Source organism: Argiope bruennichi, chromosome 8 (assembly GCF_947563725.1).
Source record: "Argiope bruennichi chromosome 8, qqArgBrue1.1, whole genome shotgun sequence".
Classification (NCBI taxonomy): Eukaryota; Metazoa; Arthropoda; class Arachnida; order Araneae; family Araneidae; genus Argiope; species Argiope bruennichi.
Genome location: NC_079158.1, coordinates 67,024,581 through 67,043,094, shown reverse-complemented (window position 1 = coordinate 67,043,094; position 18,514 = coordinate 67,024,581). Strand labels below are relative to the sequence as shown.

Genomic DNA, 18,514 nt, shown 5'->3' with positions numbered 1-18,514 from the left:
GAAGGTTGAAATGAAAGTGAACCCTGGTAAGTTGACAAAAATTATAATCTTCAAAAATAAAAAAAAAATTATACTCGATGATTTTAACGAAACTGTTGCTGCAGACTTGCTTGAATCCGAAAAACACATTTCTAGAATTATGTCTGTTTGTCTATTAATACGATAACTAAAAAATATTTTGAGCTAGAGTGGTGAAATTTTGTATATAGAATCTGAACTCCTTTTGTAGATTTCTATCAACGAAATCCATTGGAAGGGAATATGTCTGTCTGAAGTAAACACGATAACCATAAAACGTAAGGAAAGAAAAAAATTGGTACCGGTAACATCATGCAAACTTTTGTCAAATTCTGAACCAAATCTATCAAAAGGTTGACTGTATGTCGGTCAGTGCCGGTGTTTTCGCATGTATAAGTGGATTTACATTCAGTCAGCTACAATCCATCCAGTAAGACCACGCATGCGCAGAAACTGTATAATAGTAAGTAAACTTGTCCCATCCAGACAAGAACTTGCTATTGTATGCGCTTTCAGCGCATGCACAATCTTTTCATTGCGCATTAGTGACTTAAGCATCGCCAATAGCAGGGCTCAGACGAGGCCACCTATTGCGCGCAATGGGAGGTCGCCTATTTCAAGAAGATCACGCGATTGCAATGGGATAACGAGCAAACAGTTGTCCCGATGGAGTCACGTGATGATCCTGAGGTAGCCGTGGCCTTTCACTGCGTGCAATAGTTGGCCTTGTCTGTATGCTGCTTCATTGGAATCTTAAGGTGGGTTCACACGTAGCCAACTATTACGCCCAATAGAAGGTCACTCCTACTTTAGGAAAATCAAGTGACCACAATGGGACAATGGCAAATGGTTGTCCCGACGTGTCTCACTTGTTCACACGAGGACAATACAGGGACAACAGTAGAGGGACAACAACTGCACGCAACCATTGGTCTAATGTGAACCCACCTTTATAACTTGCCGAGTATAAACCCACTTTATGTAAAAGTAGTAATTCAAAAATACAATGTCTTCAGTGAAATTTGGTATATGGTGTTGTGATTATAATTGCCCGTTCTATATTAAATGGCTCAGTTCCAGTATACGGCCTTCGCTAAACTGGCAATAAACGGTGATTTCTGGCTGCCCTACTCTAATTTATGGTAACCGTAAACCATACCTCTTAACCTCAAACCTTATCCTTAACCTCTAACCTACTTTTGTTTTCAATCGGTCGGGGATCGCATTTAAAATACAAATTCGATTTTCGGGTATTATTAACCGCAAGTTAAGGATTAATCGCCCCCCCCAAAAAAAAATTGCTAAAGCCAAAGATATATTTCATAAAAGTGCAAAATTCACACCAAGGATCAATACTTCGTAACTCTTGTTCTCCAATGCCATAAAATAACATTCCCGCTGTTTTTTTGTTTTTTTCTTAGCTGATATTTATAGGGAATGAAAAGCAATATGCTTTAATATCTATTTTGTAAATTTGCTCTTTTATGTTTTTATTTCTAAGAAAATGATATGTTTTGAAAAAGGTTATTTCTATCCTAAATTTTACTTTTAAAGCAGGGATCCCGATCGAAAGCGCCTCGCATAATAGTATTTTGGGGGCTACAAATACTTCAGTCCGAATGTTAAATGTAACTGAGGAAATTATTTTTATTAAGATATTACATTAAGATGTGTTAGATTATTAAAGTGATCGAAATTTCTATTTTTTTACTATTTTTTCCTATTTATAAAAAAATTAGAATCAAATATGTTAAAATTATTATTATTATTAATAAAAAAACTAAAAAATCCTTGTTTCGAGTCTTGTTTATCTTTATAAAATTTATAAACGGTGCGCAAAGTTTTATTTTTCGAAATTATGAACTTTCATTATTTTTAGAAAAATATTTCTAAATTTCAAGCTAGATTTTACAGTTCAGAAGGAAGGTATTATTAACTAGTTTTAAACTAGAAATTAAAATCGTGTTTTTAGAAATTTGCTAACCAGGAAAAAAAAGACAAAAAACAGATATTTTGGTTTGGGGATGGGGGGGGGTATTTAGTAAAGTATTACATTATTAAGAACATGGATTTAAAAAAAAATCTTTAACTTTTTATTTTATTTAAATATGCTTTTGCTAGATATTGCAATAATATTATATAGCAATGAATTTGAAAATTCTCATGTTGTTTTTCATTGCTCATATAGAATTTTCCATTACCTCACTCTGATTGTGTTATGAGTGTTAGACTATAATTATATTTCAATACAACACGAAATGAATTAACAACGATTATTTAGACGATTGAATATATCTCATAGTACAAATAAAGCATTTCACCATATAAAAAAATTGAAAAATAATTAATATTTTAATGAAACAAAAACAGATACCATAAAAAACACGTCTTAAAACCATTTCATTCCTTCTTTTAATTATCTTTTCTTAATACCAACATTATAAATGCTTTGCCTTTAACTTTGTCCCAGAATATATAAGAAAAATCTAATGACAGAAAACCAAAAGAGTACTTACAAATTTCTCTCCCGCTTTCTTCTGTATCTGTGATGGCCCATGCTTTCTGTGCCTTCTTGCGAATGTAACACCGAAGGTGAAATAATACAAATACAAAATTAAAAGGCAGAGTTTCATTGTGAAGGTAACTATTAGTAAGGTAGTCTAAGATGACTTAGCAAACATGCTCTGATTTAAACAGTGAGCTTACACTTTTACAACCTTTAGCCAATCAGGACTCTCTAGGTCGTAAATTGGCTACTGGCTTTGCACTAATTTTTTCTTTTTTTTGTTAGATAGGGAGAGGGGTGATGCTTCTCAGATGAATACAAAAGCATCCCTTCCCACACATGAACGGTGATGGGAGAGGTTCTCTTCTTTCTTTCTTCCTTGTAGGTCGGAGAAAGTCAGGGAATATCTCCTAGTATGGTAATGTTACCGGACCACACACCTCCAAAACGTGCCCCTAAAATATCAAGGAAGTGTAAAGTTTATGATCCTTAATATAACTCAAATAGAAATCTGTATATACACACACACACACACACACATATATAAAAATACTGCTAGGAAAGAGTCCCCCCCCCGTCTCTCTTTTGGAAGAAAGAAAGAAAAAGAAGAAGGGAAAAAAAAACAAAAACACGAGTAAATTATGAAATTGATTTCCTTTCAAATCAAGAAATCCCATTAGGCAATAGACCAAAAACTAAAAAAATAATAAAATGCAAATTTTATTTGTCTTGGTGGATGACTCTTAGTAGAGTTAGATTATTAAATGGCAAAATAGTAAAAGGGGACCTACAAATTTAAGAGACTTCGAGTCGTCGAGTTTTTTTAGGGCATTTTGTAAATTATTAGTTATATTAATTCTTTTAATTATAGAAGTCGTGAGACCGAATTTATTCAAATTAAAATCAACAAATGTTTAACAATTTATTTACCGACGATACTTTAAAGTACTGTTTAAATTCGGCTGATATCTTCTTAATATAACTATTTTTTTCTAACGGTATTTGAAAAAAAGCGCGAAAAACGTTTTTCAATAGAAAGTAGTAGATACCATCTAAGAAATAACATTAAAAATCTTTTATTATTAATTTAATTAAATTATTTCAGTTAATTATAAAAAAGTTTTCTTCTTCCTGGGTTTATTCTGTACCAAAACTTAACTAATGGTTCAAAATTAAATGTGGAAAATCGATGGTAAAATAATTCTGTAAGTAAAGGGTTAAATTAATTTTGGATATTATTGGAGTAAGTCCTAATTAATTATCATTTGTAAGTTTTATGTTATTTTATAATTTTAGAAAATATGGGGATTTATAATTCTAAGAAGTACCCAATCTTATTAATAAATAATATTTAGATTACGCTAAGGAATTCTGCATTATCTATAATTTTTACTTGTGATTTTTTTTTATCTACAATTCATAGAAACGTTTTAGAATGTAATCTAAATTGAACGTTTTGCTGTTTCAATTTGGGAACATTTGCTCCCTAAAACTACTTATATAATAATTAAATTAAAATCGATTTAAAAAATTGGTTTTGTAAGTTTGGAAGGGAAGAGGAGCTTGAGATGTGCATTACTTAAGGACTCCTAAAAGGTTTAATCCGACCCTTCTGAAAGGCAGAACGAGTTATTAAATAGAAAAAAAAAATCAGCAAATAACTTGAAGTTCTATTAATTTAGAGGGCCCCAAGGCATCGAATATTTTTGAGATTATTTTCTGAAAAAATTCAATATGTAATTTCATTTTATTCAGAGTCACCACTTATGGAAACTTATTGAAATTATAGTGCAGTATCGTTTCAATTACAGAACATTTCTCTTAGAATTTCCTTTATGCTTTTTAATTCGTTCGCACAAGTGTGGTCCAGTTAATTCTGTAGTTGACAAACTGATATGCAAGTCATATGTTTTGTAAGACAAACTTTGTATTAGAGTATTTAGATTGCATTAAAAAGTTTTCTAATTTTATTTACCCTTTAGTTTAAAATTACTCAGAAATTGAATTTAGACACACACACACAAAAACAAGAGTTTTTTGTTTTTTTTTTAGCAGTTCTCTTGAAGGAGACCCATATTAAAAAGTTTTGTTATTTAAGGTTGTCAAAATATTTCAAAACTACTTTATTAACACACACACACACACACACACACACACACACACACACACACACACACACACACACACACACACACACACACACACACACACACACACACACACACACACACACACACACACACACACACACACACGAAAGTGGGAATGGAGGCATCGAAATTCATATCTCCATATTAGGGATTGCAATACCGGTATTTTGAGCCATTTGTACAATTTTGTAATACCGGTATTCACAAGTTTAAATACCGGTTTTTCGGTATTTACTAGAAATGTTTTAAATTGTCTCCATTTTATGTTCAGTATCGCGAACATAGCAAAATAGTATACGTTTTTGTTTTTATGTCTCCCTAATGGCTTAAATTAATTAGCTAATTAATGGCTTAATTAATTGCTTAAATCTAAATGAGCGAAACATGGATTATCCCTGAAAGAAAATATTGTATCCTTAACGACTGATGGAGCAACAGTTATGAAAAAAGTTGGAAAGTTGATTGGTGCACATCAGCAGTTGTGCTATGCACATGGAATTCAATTAGGAGTAATAGATGTATTATACCAAAAATAGAAAGAACAGAAGAATTCAAATACTGTGGATATAGAAACTTCGGATTCCGACATTGAAGAGAGTGAGAGTAATATTGACAATGAAGATAATGACAATGCAATTGTTGAAGAAGATATTGCTAATGAGGATGAAATATTAACCTATCAAGAATTGCTTCCTATAATTTATAAAGTTGGAAAAATTGTTAAGATATTTAAACGTTCCCCTATAAAAAGGATATATTACTTAAATATATACTAAATGAAAATAAAGCAGAATATATGCTAATATTAGATTCTAAATCACGTTGGAATAGTTTACTCCTAATGATGGAATGATTTTTGAAACTGAGAAATTCAATCCAAAAAGCAATAATCGACTTAAACCTGTAAATTAATTTTTCAGATAGTGAATTCGACTTAATATCCAGAACTATATCAGCTCTACTTCCAATAAAACTGACTATTGAGGCATTATGTCGGGCAGATTGATTTATTCACAGCTAATGCAACTATAAATTTCATGTTTCAGTCACTGAAAGAACAGCACTCATCACTATCTGAAGAATTATATATTACATTGAAAAACCGCACAGAAGAAAGGCATACCGAAATAGAAAATGTCTTATGGTATTTACATAATTATAGTGATTTTAAAAATGAAAAAGAAAAAATGAAAATAACCAATTCAAATCTGATTAAGTTTCAGGTAAATTTTCTTAAAATTTTTTTACCCACAAATCTATCCACATTCAGAAGAATTCGGTACAGTTATCGGAGATTTTGATAGCACTAACGTGAAAGGAATTGTCTCTTGAACAAAAATTAAAATTAGCGATAAAAAAATCAACAAACCAAAATACAATACAGAAATCAGCTATATCCAAAACCATCCGACGAGAAATCGATTTATTTGAAGATCAGATATATAGAGGTAAATACTTGGAAAAAGTATATTGCGCATTGTTAACAGTACCACCAACTAGCATAGATGCCGAAAGAGCGTTTTCGACAGCTGGTCATTTTTACGCAAAATTACTTTAGAGGCTTAATGACAGTACAATTGATGCATTATGTTTTTTAAGATCACATTTCAAAAATTTGTAATAGTATCACAGACTGAATAGTGATGTTTACACTTTTTTTGTGATTTAAATAAATAAGATGTTTCTTTACTTTTTTGTGATTATATACTGTTGTATTTTATAAAATGCAAATTATTTTTTGTGATATTTACACTCTCTAACAAAAATGGCAAATAAAACAAAGAAACACCTGTGTTTTCTTTCTTTTCCTAAAATTTCTAATACCGGTATTAAAACCGGTATCCCGGTATTAAGATTTAAAAAATACCGAATACCGGTATTGAACTTTTGGTCCGTTATTGCAATCCCTACTCCATATATATTCATGCAACTTAAAGAAAGTGAAATAAAAAATAAATTGTTCTAAATAATAAATGAATAGCTTGTTTATTTTTGCGGACTCGCTTTCTGTCTTCTTTTCTATGGACAATAAAAGTCTGTATGCCGGCCTGCCTTTCAGTTTGTATTCTACAGGACAGATCGTTGCATTAAAATTACGAAATATGAGATGAAAAAACAATGGAATGTGAAAATGTGAACCATGATATGATTCTTTTCTTAAAACTTTAATTATAATTTAAATTAATTCAAATTGAAGTAATGATTATTGCATTTTTCTATATTAGTTTCAAAAAATATTATCATGCAAAAACACTTATCTTTTCTATTTATCCCTTAACTTTAAAAAATTTATTATGAATAATTTGCAATTAGTCTTTTCATTGCTGATAAGAGATTCAAAATTTTTTTAAATCTATTCATTTATGGTATATTTCTTACATTATTTAAAGATGGAAAATGAAATTACAATTTATTTTTTCATATTTCATTGGTAAAATCTTAGTGAAACTTTATTATTTTATTAGATTAATTTTTTGTTGAATTTATATATTGATATGAACATGAAAGGATATTGATAGGCTTATGGAAAAAACTGAATGGCCGAGTCGCCGCTGCAGCAACACTGGCAGAAACTGTTGTTGAATCCTAAGGCCATCACCGATCACGGTACAACCTATCCAGTGAGAAGTACGTCTCATCATCAGTGGAAAGTAGCCAATTCCCATCTTTTTCTGTACCATCAGGTTAGCGAGAACCAACCACCGTACATGAAACTTCTAGTCCTCATTTTTGAAGTGTCCCCCGAAGGAGAATTTAAATGCCGTAAAGAATTATATATCATATTGTTTCAATAAGTACAGCTGAAAACACCGCTGAAAAATTAATAAATCGCTGAAATAACGCCGCTGAAAAATTAATAAATCTAATGTTTTCCTATGAATCATATTTAGCAAAATATTTTTGTCACACTAACATTTTAAAATTAAGAAAAAACTTCATTCTTCTGTGATCCATGCTGATCTATTTATAAAGTTTTTAGTTTCATTATTCCAGTTCTATCAACGACCGCCTCTAGGAAACGGAGTTGGTTGATTAGGTGATTTTCCCTGAGATCCCCCTAAAATAGAAATATTCTAAGCTTCATAATAGTCGTTTCTCTTGGTAATTTGACTGAATAAACACGAAATATAACTCTTAGTGTCATTTGAAGCATTTTTCCCATTAGAAGCATATGCCTATTTCTAATGGTTAAGAAATTGGCTAATGGATGCGGATTAGAGCTGGAAAACTGAGTATAAATTTCATTTTTTCTTTTGCATCTTTTTAACTATACATATAATTCTAATTATGTGAAAATTATTAAATTTATGAATTAAAAGGTAATAAATCTGAATACACATGTTGTATTGTAATGCTTCTCAATAGTAAAAATGTACATAATGTTAATGTACAGTCTACAGCAATTCAATCCTAATTTAGGAAATCACAATCAGCTTAACCATTCAGCACACGCACACATGCATAGTACAGGCGTGGGGTCATTTTGACCCCAAATTATCAGGCACTTACCCCTCATTTTATTGGCTATAGGTATAAAAATAAAATGTGGGCAGAGTGTATGAATGTTTTTTCATGCAAATATAATCTTATTTAAGATACAAATGGGGTTTTTAATAAGAAAAAATCAAAAGTTAACTTAACCCCTTTTTTCATCTCTTTTTATATTCATTTTCTTTTTTCCCGTTCTCTCCATTTAAAGCTTATATTATTTTTAATGTAAGCAATTTTTTCCCGTGTAAAAATATTGGAAGAATAAGAAAATCTATATTTTACACATAGTTTACATTCGAAATTTTTTGGAAAAAGAAGTTTAAGCATACAACTTTGAAAATTCATTTTTGTCTTTTATTTTTATATACATACTCAAATATTTTTTATCATTACTCATTCAGAATAAAATGTATCGTTAACATACATTTCAAGACAACTTACTCATATTATAAAAGAATGCATTTTACATAAGAATATTCTGCTTTTTTAAAGAGGAAGAAATGACTCCATCACATTTTGAAGAATATTCAGAGTCTGCATTTCAAAAATTTCATAAATATATAACGAATATGAGTTATCATCATTTTGTCTATAAGTAGGCAAGCTTACTAGGAAATCTTTGAATCTATGCTGTTCACTGTTATAGCCATAATATTAAAAGAATTTGAAATGCTAGCTCACGCAGGGGTCAATTGGACCCTAACTCCCCTGTAAAAAATAAGATGCATTATTTCATTGATTTCTGTTGCTCTAATCTTCTTCTAGTTCACCCATGAAACTGTAGGAAATAAATTCTTAGGCTTTCTAAACAACTTGACCCGATGCGTGTGCTGACGGGTTAAAATATATCATAATGAAATTTATATTTTCTACGAGAAACGTATAAAAAATGTGTTAACCCTTTACAGGGCCATTTTTTTCTAGTCATATTATGTTAAAATATTTTTAGGCTTGAAATTAGAATAAGAAAAGGGATTCATTTAGCTTATTGGATACATTTAATTTGATTAATTAATAATTAAGTAACAAATCAAGACACATCATTTTGTTTGAGATAAAGAACTAAAGCATCTAAGTTTCTGACATACTAAAAAAATTTGTCAGAACTGATGCCAACCTACAAAATTTCATACAAAGATTGATAAATTTGGCGGGAAGCATACTTCGCGTGGTCCTAGAAAGGGTTAAAGGGAAAAGTTAAGAAAAACGTCTTCATTAAAATTACTGAATTCTTCTAAACGATTTTTTTTTAGTAATCAGCAATCAATGCTATTATTTCTTATTTTTTCTTACATAAATCATATCCTTATGCGGTAGGATGCGAGAAAGGGAAAAGAAAAACATTCTCAACCCCCAAGATACCCTTCTTGTAAACATGGTTTAGGAATTTATTTTGATTTAGGATACCCACTAAGTAAGGTCATTTGACAAAACCATTAGCCCAACCACCAGCAGAGCTCCGGGATCTCACGAAGTGTACAATTCTCAGAAACCACCTGGAGAGGAGTATTGTGCTTTGTAACCCTAGATTTTAAACTGCCCCAGACTCGAAGACGCCTTTGGAATTTCCTGTAAATTTACCAAGCTACGTTTAGTTTGCGCAGAGGAGGTCCGGGTATTTACCCTGAAGCCAGGAAGGACACCTGCATTTGTAAACGAATGGGGAGGTGACACTGCAGGTGTGTGGAATTTCCATTGAAGAAATGGTAGTCGGAGAGTAGTTTCTAATTTTTCAGAGCCAAAATAAGGGAATGGCTTGGTCAACGACATTCGTTTCAGTTTAAAAGCATATGATGATTCGACGACGTTTTTTTTAAAAGAAATTTATAAGAGTATATCAAGATCAATATATAAATTGTACTCTAAGATAATGCATATTATATAGTCCTGTTTATTTATTCATTTATTTTTTCATTTGTTTATTTAAATGCTTCTCTTTTCTTTAAAATTCTTTTCTTTTATATTTATTTTTCTGTCTTCAAGTTTAAACGGTCTATTTTTGTTAAATTTTATTATTTACTAATTATGTTTCAATAATACTGTTACTGTGGAATATCATGTAGACTCTTCTATTTGAGCCATTTAGACCTTTTCCACTTTTTCTTTGGCTGTCTTTAGCTTCTTTTGCATCAAGTGAATATGCGTATGAAAGGTTTTTTTAATGTCCTTTGACAACTATTTAAATTACATTTTTAAAATTTTAATTATGAACTTTTTACCGGTGTAACGCAACTTTTGGCCCACACCTAATTCATGCGGTATTCATGCATCGCATTGCAGAAATTCTGAAATTCAGATCTATAATTACGTTAAAAGATAAAACTCACGACATGCTGAAATAATCTGAGATATCCTTTATATTCTTATATGAACTGAAAAAAAAAATCCTCTTTTCTATGTCTACATTTGGTAACGCATTGAAAAATTTTCATAATAGTGATTAATCTGATTGATATCAATTTTCATTAACCGGTCAGCACACGCACGGGGTCTTTTTGACTTCATCATTTCTCTTTTTTATTTTTTGAGAATTTATATAAGTTTACACTTGTTACTTCCTGTATTTTCATGGGGGAGCTAAAAGAAGAAGATTAGAATAACAGAGAACAATGTATTTTATATTTTACAGGAAGTTTGGAGTCAAATTGATTCCTGCATGTGCTAACGTTTTGGGGCATTTATTGTTATTTGAATTATTTTAAAAATATAAGAGGCATTTGGCATACTGAAGCATTCCTTATTTTTTATTTTAAATTATTTATGATTTTTACATAATTTCAGATTTAAAACAAAAAAAATTATTTTAACAATATAAGAGGCATTTGACATACTGAAGCATTCCTTATTTTTTTATTTTAAATTATTTATGATTTTTACATAATTTCAGATTTAAAACGAAAAATTCAGTAATTCGATGTGGATGTCAAAACATTATTACATGCGAAGTGGTTAAGGAGGAAAACAGGAGATTGTATAAATAGTTAGATTCCGTAGACTTTTATAAATTGATTTTTTTTTTATTTTCAAAAATACCATAATACTTCAGGAATGTATACCTCGATTGAAAGTTTTTTTGTAATTACAAGTAATTGTCTATGACTGAAGTTTACAAAAATAAAGACTGGTAAAAATAATACGTGGCATCCTGAATATTCTCTAATTATTTCATCGCAACACCATTGCTTTGCGCAGTAAACCAAACATAGCTTTTGCGCCAATAAACACGAAAATACAAACTAAGCAAAGAAAACCATTTTCTGAAATTGATGGAAAATGATAGTTATCGATAAAGTGCAAATTTTAAAATATATCAGTTTTAATAAGTTATATTCGGTATTGAACTGTTTTGCTTTGGTCTTGATTCAGTATTTTTATAAAAGCGTTTATAGGGTTGCAGGATTCCATACATTACATTGACTACTCTGAAAGAGTACTATATCGATCATCTTACATTAATTTTTTTAAATGAAAGGAATATTTATTAAGAAGGGGGAAGAATATTTTTTGTCACGAATTATAGAGCTAACTAGAAGGAACCTTTTATATCAGGTGACTCAATTTATTTTCGATCCTGCTAAAAGTAATTAACAGCCAAATGGCAAAGTCGGTAAGGGAAGTCGTGCTTCGAAGCATAAAGATGTCATGATAATAAGTATCACTGGATATCCAATGGAAATTTACATTTTATTGCTATATGTTCTCTATCAAAAATGAAAGAGAGATTAAATATCAATCCTTTTTGAGTAGTTACCCAAGAAGAATTATTATGATAAAAGTAATGCTTGATTAATTAAGAAAGATACTTTAAATTTTTGTTTCAATTTATTAAATTTTTTCACATTTTAAACGCAGCATTTCTTTTAAAAGTTTCTAAAAATTTATTAAAAAAGGAGATGTAATGCCTTTATATCATTATGACTAATGTTACTTACCACGTTTTTCTTAATGTGAGCAAGATTTCTATTCATTCATTCATTATAATGGATCGCCGAGAAAAACCTGTAAGAATGGAATAATAATTATTATTGGACAATAAACTGGATTATAAATAGGAAACGAATTTTATCACCGCTTTGGAAATTTTGTTTTGAAGATTCTGATAAGGAAAATATAATAATTAACAATAAATGCTGGATTAGACTTTGTACTAATTGGTCTGAAAATTCTTTACTAATCTTCTTTAAAGAATTTTTATGCTCATTTTATTGAGCACAATAAAACCAAAAGAATAAAGAATGAATTATTCGGTCCATTGAACTGCGCTTCGGTGGTTTTTCATTAGTCATAGCAATTAACTCACAGAATGACAAAATCGCAGCGTTTATGATGTTTTTATCAAGCTTTAAAATGATTTGAATAATGGCATATTATAATAAAAAGTGGGGGGGGAGAGAGAGAGAAAGGAAGAAAGAAAAAGGAAGGAAAAAAAAAGTCAGCCATTAAATAAGCTTGAAAAACTTCTCGCAAAATCAACTCTATAGCCCAAAATAATATCGTAGCTTTCAGATATTTATTGTTTTGCGTTAAAATGATTTGAATAAAGGAGTATTATAACAACAACAAAAAAGTTATGAATTAAATAGGTTTGAAAAACTTCTTGCAGAATTGAACAAAAACTCGTCTGAAACATTTCATGATTGAGTCTTTTTAAAGCTTGATCCGTCTATTTTGTTTCCATTTGATATTATTGCATCAACAATGCATTTTCTGTGTAACGAATTTTTTTTATCACGTAATATACAGAAGGAATATATGCCCATCCGTTTATCTGTGTATCCATATAGCTGCATGCCTTTTAACTATCTTTATACCAGGCGTTGTTCATGATTAAATTCCTTTCACATATAATATATTTAGCGTAAAGATAACTATAATTCTAAATATTATAATATATAAAATTCTTTTATAATTTAAAACTTTTGGCGTCTTTTAACGTCTACTTTAATTAACATTAGAATATCAGTTGAATTACATGATTTTTAAAAACCACTGATAGCTGATTTTCTTCATAAATTATTAATATTTCTTATATTAGTAATGCATTTAAAGTATTAAAATAAAAAGTGTCGCTTATTAATGGAGTATTAAAATAAAACATATGACTTATTAATGGTGTATTATGATATATTAAAATAATATTATTATAAGATATTAAAATAAAAAAAACAATAAAGAGTGTTAGAATAATTCAAAGCGTAAAAAACACCCAAATTTTTGTTAATTTCTAATTAATTAAATATTTAAACTATTTTTGTGCTTTGAAAGTTGACAGTACTGTTTCTTATGCTTTATTGAAAGGTGATCGGTCAAGGCCCTTTGAAACCTTTTAATTTCAAAACGGCCTCTCATATAGCCAGGGAATAACGTGTTATAATACTTTATAATAAAGTTACTAAGCTGGATTTGTTGAGACAAGTTACAGCGTCACTAGTGTCAGTATAAAGCAGTCACAAAAATAATTCAAAAAGTAAAGGATATCGGCCAAGAAGTCGAGTTAGTAAAATATAAGCTATAACTTTATAAAAATGCGGGAAAAGGTTTCATGAAGTTATTTGTAAAATTGTTAGAGATATTTGCGACTAAAATTATTAACTTTCCAGGACTTGAAGAAAATATTCAACGATTCCTCACCCCCCCCCTCCATCAAGAAAATGTTTTTTAAATTGAAATTATATATATATATGCTATTTTCTTCGTTGCTTAAATTTCTCTTCACTGCTGCGTAGCTCGGAAAAATTGTATGATAATACTGTAGAAAACGTTTTTCATTTTTAGGACGAACCTTTTTTCACGTCAAAAGCTGTTCCTAATTTTAATCGCAAATATCTGCCAATTTTACAGATAACGCCATGAAACTTTTTCTTTTGTTTTTATTTAGGTCTCACGTATCGCGTACATTTTTTTAGTTAGACTTTATAGTCGAAAGCCTTTACTTTTTTGTAATTTTCTTATTTCCCCTCTAAGAGCTCTGTAATTTGTCTCAATAAATTCAGTACAGTCACTTTACTATAGATACATGTTACTTACCTTGTTATATAAGACGCCGTCTTGACTTTAAAGGGCTTAAATGGACATTCTGAATATCCTATATAATAAATATGCAAATTTATTGATTTCGACCTAGTTTTTTTAGGAGTAAATATGGTGTATACATACGTATATACATAAATAGCCAAAATGCACTTTATTTATATTAAGATAGTACTTTATAGCAACGGTAAAGTCGTGATGTTTCGGAGTTCCGCGATGTCACAAAGTGGTTACGAGTTTACAGCTCCAGTTTCACTTTTTCTCCCTTATAATATTTTTGTGTTTTGTGATTGGTAGCGGAATTTGACATTACAAAACCACAATCACAAAATTATTTTGAATCGCCTTTTCGAAGACTGACCAGTTGAAGGAGATGAAGGTATACCAGTATAGCTAAAAGGAAACAGAAGAAAGTGGAAAATAGGTATCTCTCTTTTTCCCTCCCCCTTTATTTTTCTCTCCCTTGGCAAAATCGTTATTTATGTATGAGCGTGTCTGTGAATGTTAAGCGAAATTATGAATGAATGAATGAGTTATACCATGTCACTAAATAATAATTCCCTTAAAGGTAAAAAGAAAACAAAGGCACTCACAATATCCAGGCTTAAAGCAATATTTTTAACTATGTCTAAATAAAATAACTATCAGGCCTCGGAGATATAGGACCACAGAGTCCAGGTGCTCCGTCCAAAACATTCATCACTGGCAGATCGTCTTTCATCACACAATGTTTTTGATTCGCCATTGAAAAAACGTTATACATTGAAAAAATGTGGACATCCCCAGTGACCAGAAATCCTGTCTGCAGTACAATTATTCAAACTCCTGGCGAAAATATCCGCTCACTGTATGGCACATCTAATGATATTGCCATATCTGCCATTTTTTATTGCGGAAATGGCAAAATAGGGAAGAGCAAGGCTGGAGATAAGGAACGTATCCGTCGTAGTAATAAACGGTATTTTCCAGAAACCACTTATCAGGGGTTAAAGTACTCTAATGCCGCTGGATAATTTACACCATGATACTAGTTTCAAATTTCCTGCTGGTAATGATCGAGCTGTTGACATTTAGGTTATTTATGAGAATATATCAGGTAGACTAAACCCCACCTTCATCTTTTAGGTCATTTATTATCTCTGAACGATCTAGTCAATGTGACATGTTTGTATTCTTAATTAACACGTGGAATTAAGTTTGATTGTTTAAATAAAAATATGAAAAAGTTTTTCTGGTGTTACGGATTTTTTTTACGATTGACCAGTTATATAGTAGAGTAAATTAGCGATTATTTGCGGAAATGGGAAAGTGGCAATTAGAGATAATGGTCGAAAATAGACAGAATGAACTCGAAAATGTTTTTGATTAGTTTTTATTTACACTAGGGGGGAGGTCCACACATATAAGTGTAATTTAATTAGCAAACATTGTTACACTTGCAAATCTGTTGGTTTATTTGAGGCTATTAAAAAGTAATTGTTTTTGATATTAAAACACTTTTTTTTATTAAGGCATGCGACTACATTCCGGATTAATTTTTTCAAAAGCGTTCTAAAATAGTTATATTTTTGAATTTTTGTATAAAAAAGATTGAAAAAAGCATCCATGAAACAAAAACTTACCACTTAAATGGCAAATATTTTTTTTTTCTTTTTCTCTAAAAAGAGGTATAAAGCAAAAAATTTCTAGTTTAGATTTTTATCAAATGATTTGTTTAAACTTTTGCAGACAGCTTAAGCAATATATAATCTAGTTCCTGAACGAAAAAAATATCTATATTTCTATCCATTCTTTAAATATTAGAATTCAAATGATAAATAAAACGAAATTTCCTATTTTTTTTTCACATTCTGAAGCGCGGAAACAACTATAAAATATTTCTAAATTAATAGATTGCTTCTTCTGCGATCGGGTGCTCAGGGGTTTTTACCCTCAGAAGCTACTGCACCCTCTTTCCGTGGTAACGCTGAGAACGTTAACGTAAGGTGAGACATATCTTAATGTCATGTGGTAACGTAAGATGAGACATGTCACCTTAATGTCATGTGGTAACGTAAGGTGAGACATGATTATCAATAGATTGCTTATTTTCTTTCTAGTTTAGGAACTACAGAACATATTGAATAATTATACCAAATTTGAACAAAAAATATGCATCAGATTTTAATTTATGAGGTTTTCTTTGTAAGAAACTTCTATTGAAGATTGGAACTAGATGAAATGGCATCTAAAGATCAAAATAGCTTTAAAACGTATGTAAATGCAAATATAAAAATCAGTGTCACTTCCCAAAAAAAAGACTTAGAAACAAAATTCAAAGGATTTTTTTAAAAAGTCTGTTCAAACATTAAGAGTATTAAATAAAAAATTTCTCAAAAAATGGACTGTTCGATTTACTCACCTACCTTAATATCTTTTCTATTAAATCGATGTCTTCTCTGTCTGTTTATTCGCAGCAAATTTTGCAATCGAATTAAAAACCGATAGATGGAGCCATTTCATGCCACGATATTAACTCAGAAGTTAGTTTAAAATTGATTGTAAAGTTTCACACATACAAAACTAAAAAAGAAAAATATAACTATTTAAAAGTTTTGAATTCAAACTAAAACTGAGTTTTAAAAATTGACAGTTATAAATTTTGAGAACATTTTGTAAAGGTAAGGAGTTATAAATCTGTATAGGGGTAGAAGAAATTATTTTTAACTTTTCAGTTCGTTTTAAAAGTGTGCTGTATTAAAATATATTTAAATAATTTTCATTTAAAAGTTTCTTAGTAAGATTTTGACTCGTAAAACTGGGGATGATTGAGAGTTTACTATAATTTTTTTTGTCCAGCAATATGGGACATTTTTGAAGCTTCAATTTGTGGACCAAGTATTTGTTATATTTGGTATCAAGTAATTCGTTATAAATATTTTCATGAATGTAGACAAAGTAAAATTAAATAAATAAATATGTCATTGTATTACAGAAAATTCGAGTAAGAGTTTGGAGTTTATTAGTAAACAAACTCATTTGATTTCTAGACTTTCCAAGTAGTATTACCTCCTGTTCTAAAATAGTATAAAAGCTTTTTATTTAAATGACTATCTTAGATAATTGACAATACAGAAATTATTATAAAGGAATCTTAATCCATCTTAATATTTAATGTATTAATACTTAAAAATTATAATAACTAAAATAACTTATAAATAATTATTATATAAATAAACAACTTTAAATAACTTATAAAGATATTTTTCATAGCATTTTACATGTATGTTTTCACTAATAATAAAGTAACAAATAACTATGTAACAGTATAGCCTGCGAAGAGGAATTGTATAACTTCGACTATTTATCGTTGCAGTTACAGCAGCAGAGAGAAAACATAGTAAATTAATGTTCTAAATTCTCATTTTTTAAAATTATTATTTAATTAAAACACTCATTTCCTTTTGAAAATGTGTTTTTACTTTTGTTAGGTTATTTTTGTATCGTATTATAAAGCCTAAAAATGATTTAATTTTAGTTTATAAGTTTCAAAATACTATGATTCCAATCCTTACTAATGCGCAGGCAAACTTATGAAGCGATTCAGGCATTCCTGACTTTTAGCATGACTTCAAAATCCTAAATAATAAAACTCGGCATTTAAGTTTGCACTCCCGTAATGAAGAATGGGCATGGGAAATATAGAAACTAATTCGCAAGCTTTGGAAGGCGTGTGAATGAGACAGGATATTTGATTTTGCTTCTAAAATAAGTCCACGAATGATACTAGAAGGAAAAAATAATATCATGCACCTGATTTCTCTATCTCATTAAGCTATTGCAAATCTGAGGTGTTTGCTTAGCAAAACAATTATTTTACAACATTATATTTTAGTTTTAACATTTACTAGCCTCTTTTGGTGATTAGTTCATCTAAATTATTTGTTTTCTTGACTAATAAACTAATAATACGATAAACGCATTCATTCAATATTTCATCATTTTATTTTGACGAGACTTTTAAGCGCGAATTAAATGAAATCTGTGTACTGTAAATAACTGAACGGCAAGTTAAAAAAGTTTATATACCACCACCTACTCAGGAGCTAATGGCCAAAGAAAAAAAAAAATATTTTGACATTATCAGAAGTAGCTTTTGAATGGTTTCATGGAATAATAAAATTCATTTGAATTTCATCATAGCAATAAAGACATTATTACAGATTATTTATCAAATTGTTTTTTTAATTATTGAAATTAGGAAAAACTGTATACGGAAATTAGATCCATGTTACTTAAAAGGTATTATTTAATTTTTAAGATGACGTAAAAATTTAGT

The 18,514-nt window shown here is 29.8% G+C and overlaps 1 protein-coding gene across 2 annotated transcripts in view; it reads right to left on the bottom strand.

Annotated features, from left to right (window-relative positions):
- Positions 1-18,514, bottom strand: part of LOC129981302 (chymotrypsinogen B-like) — a 95,069-nt gene that overhangs the window by 38,731 nt on the left and 37,824 nt on the right. The window contains exons 2-4 of one of the 2 annotated variants that reach the window (XM_056092078.1): positions 16,602-16,758; positions 12,099-12,165; positions 2,535-2,979 (exon numbers count right to left, since the gene is read on the bottom strand). In XM_056092078.1, the coding sequence (XP_055948053.1) occupies positions 2,535-2,651 (117 nt within the window). In that variant the 5' untranslated portion in view covers positions 2,652-2,979; positions 12,099-12,165; positions 16,602-16,758. The remainder of the gene's footprint in view (positions 1-2,534; positions 2,980-12,098; positions 12,166-16,601; positions 16,759-18,514) is intronic. The other variant, XM_056092079.1, reaches the window with a different exon arrangement.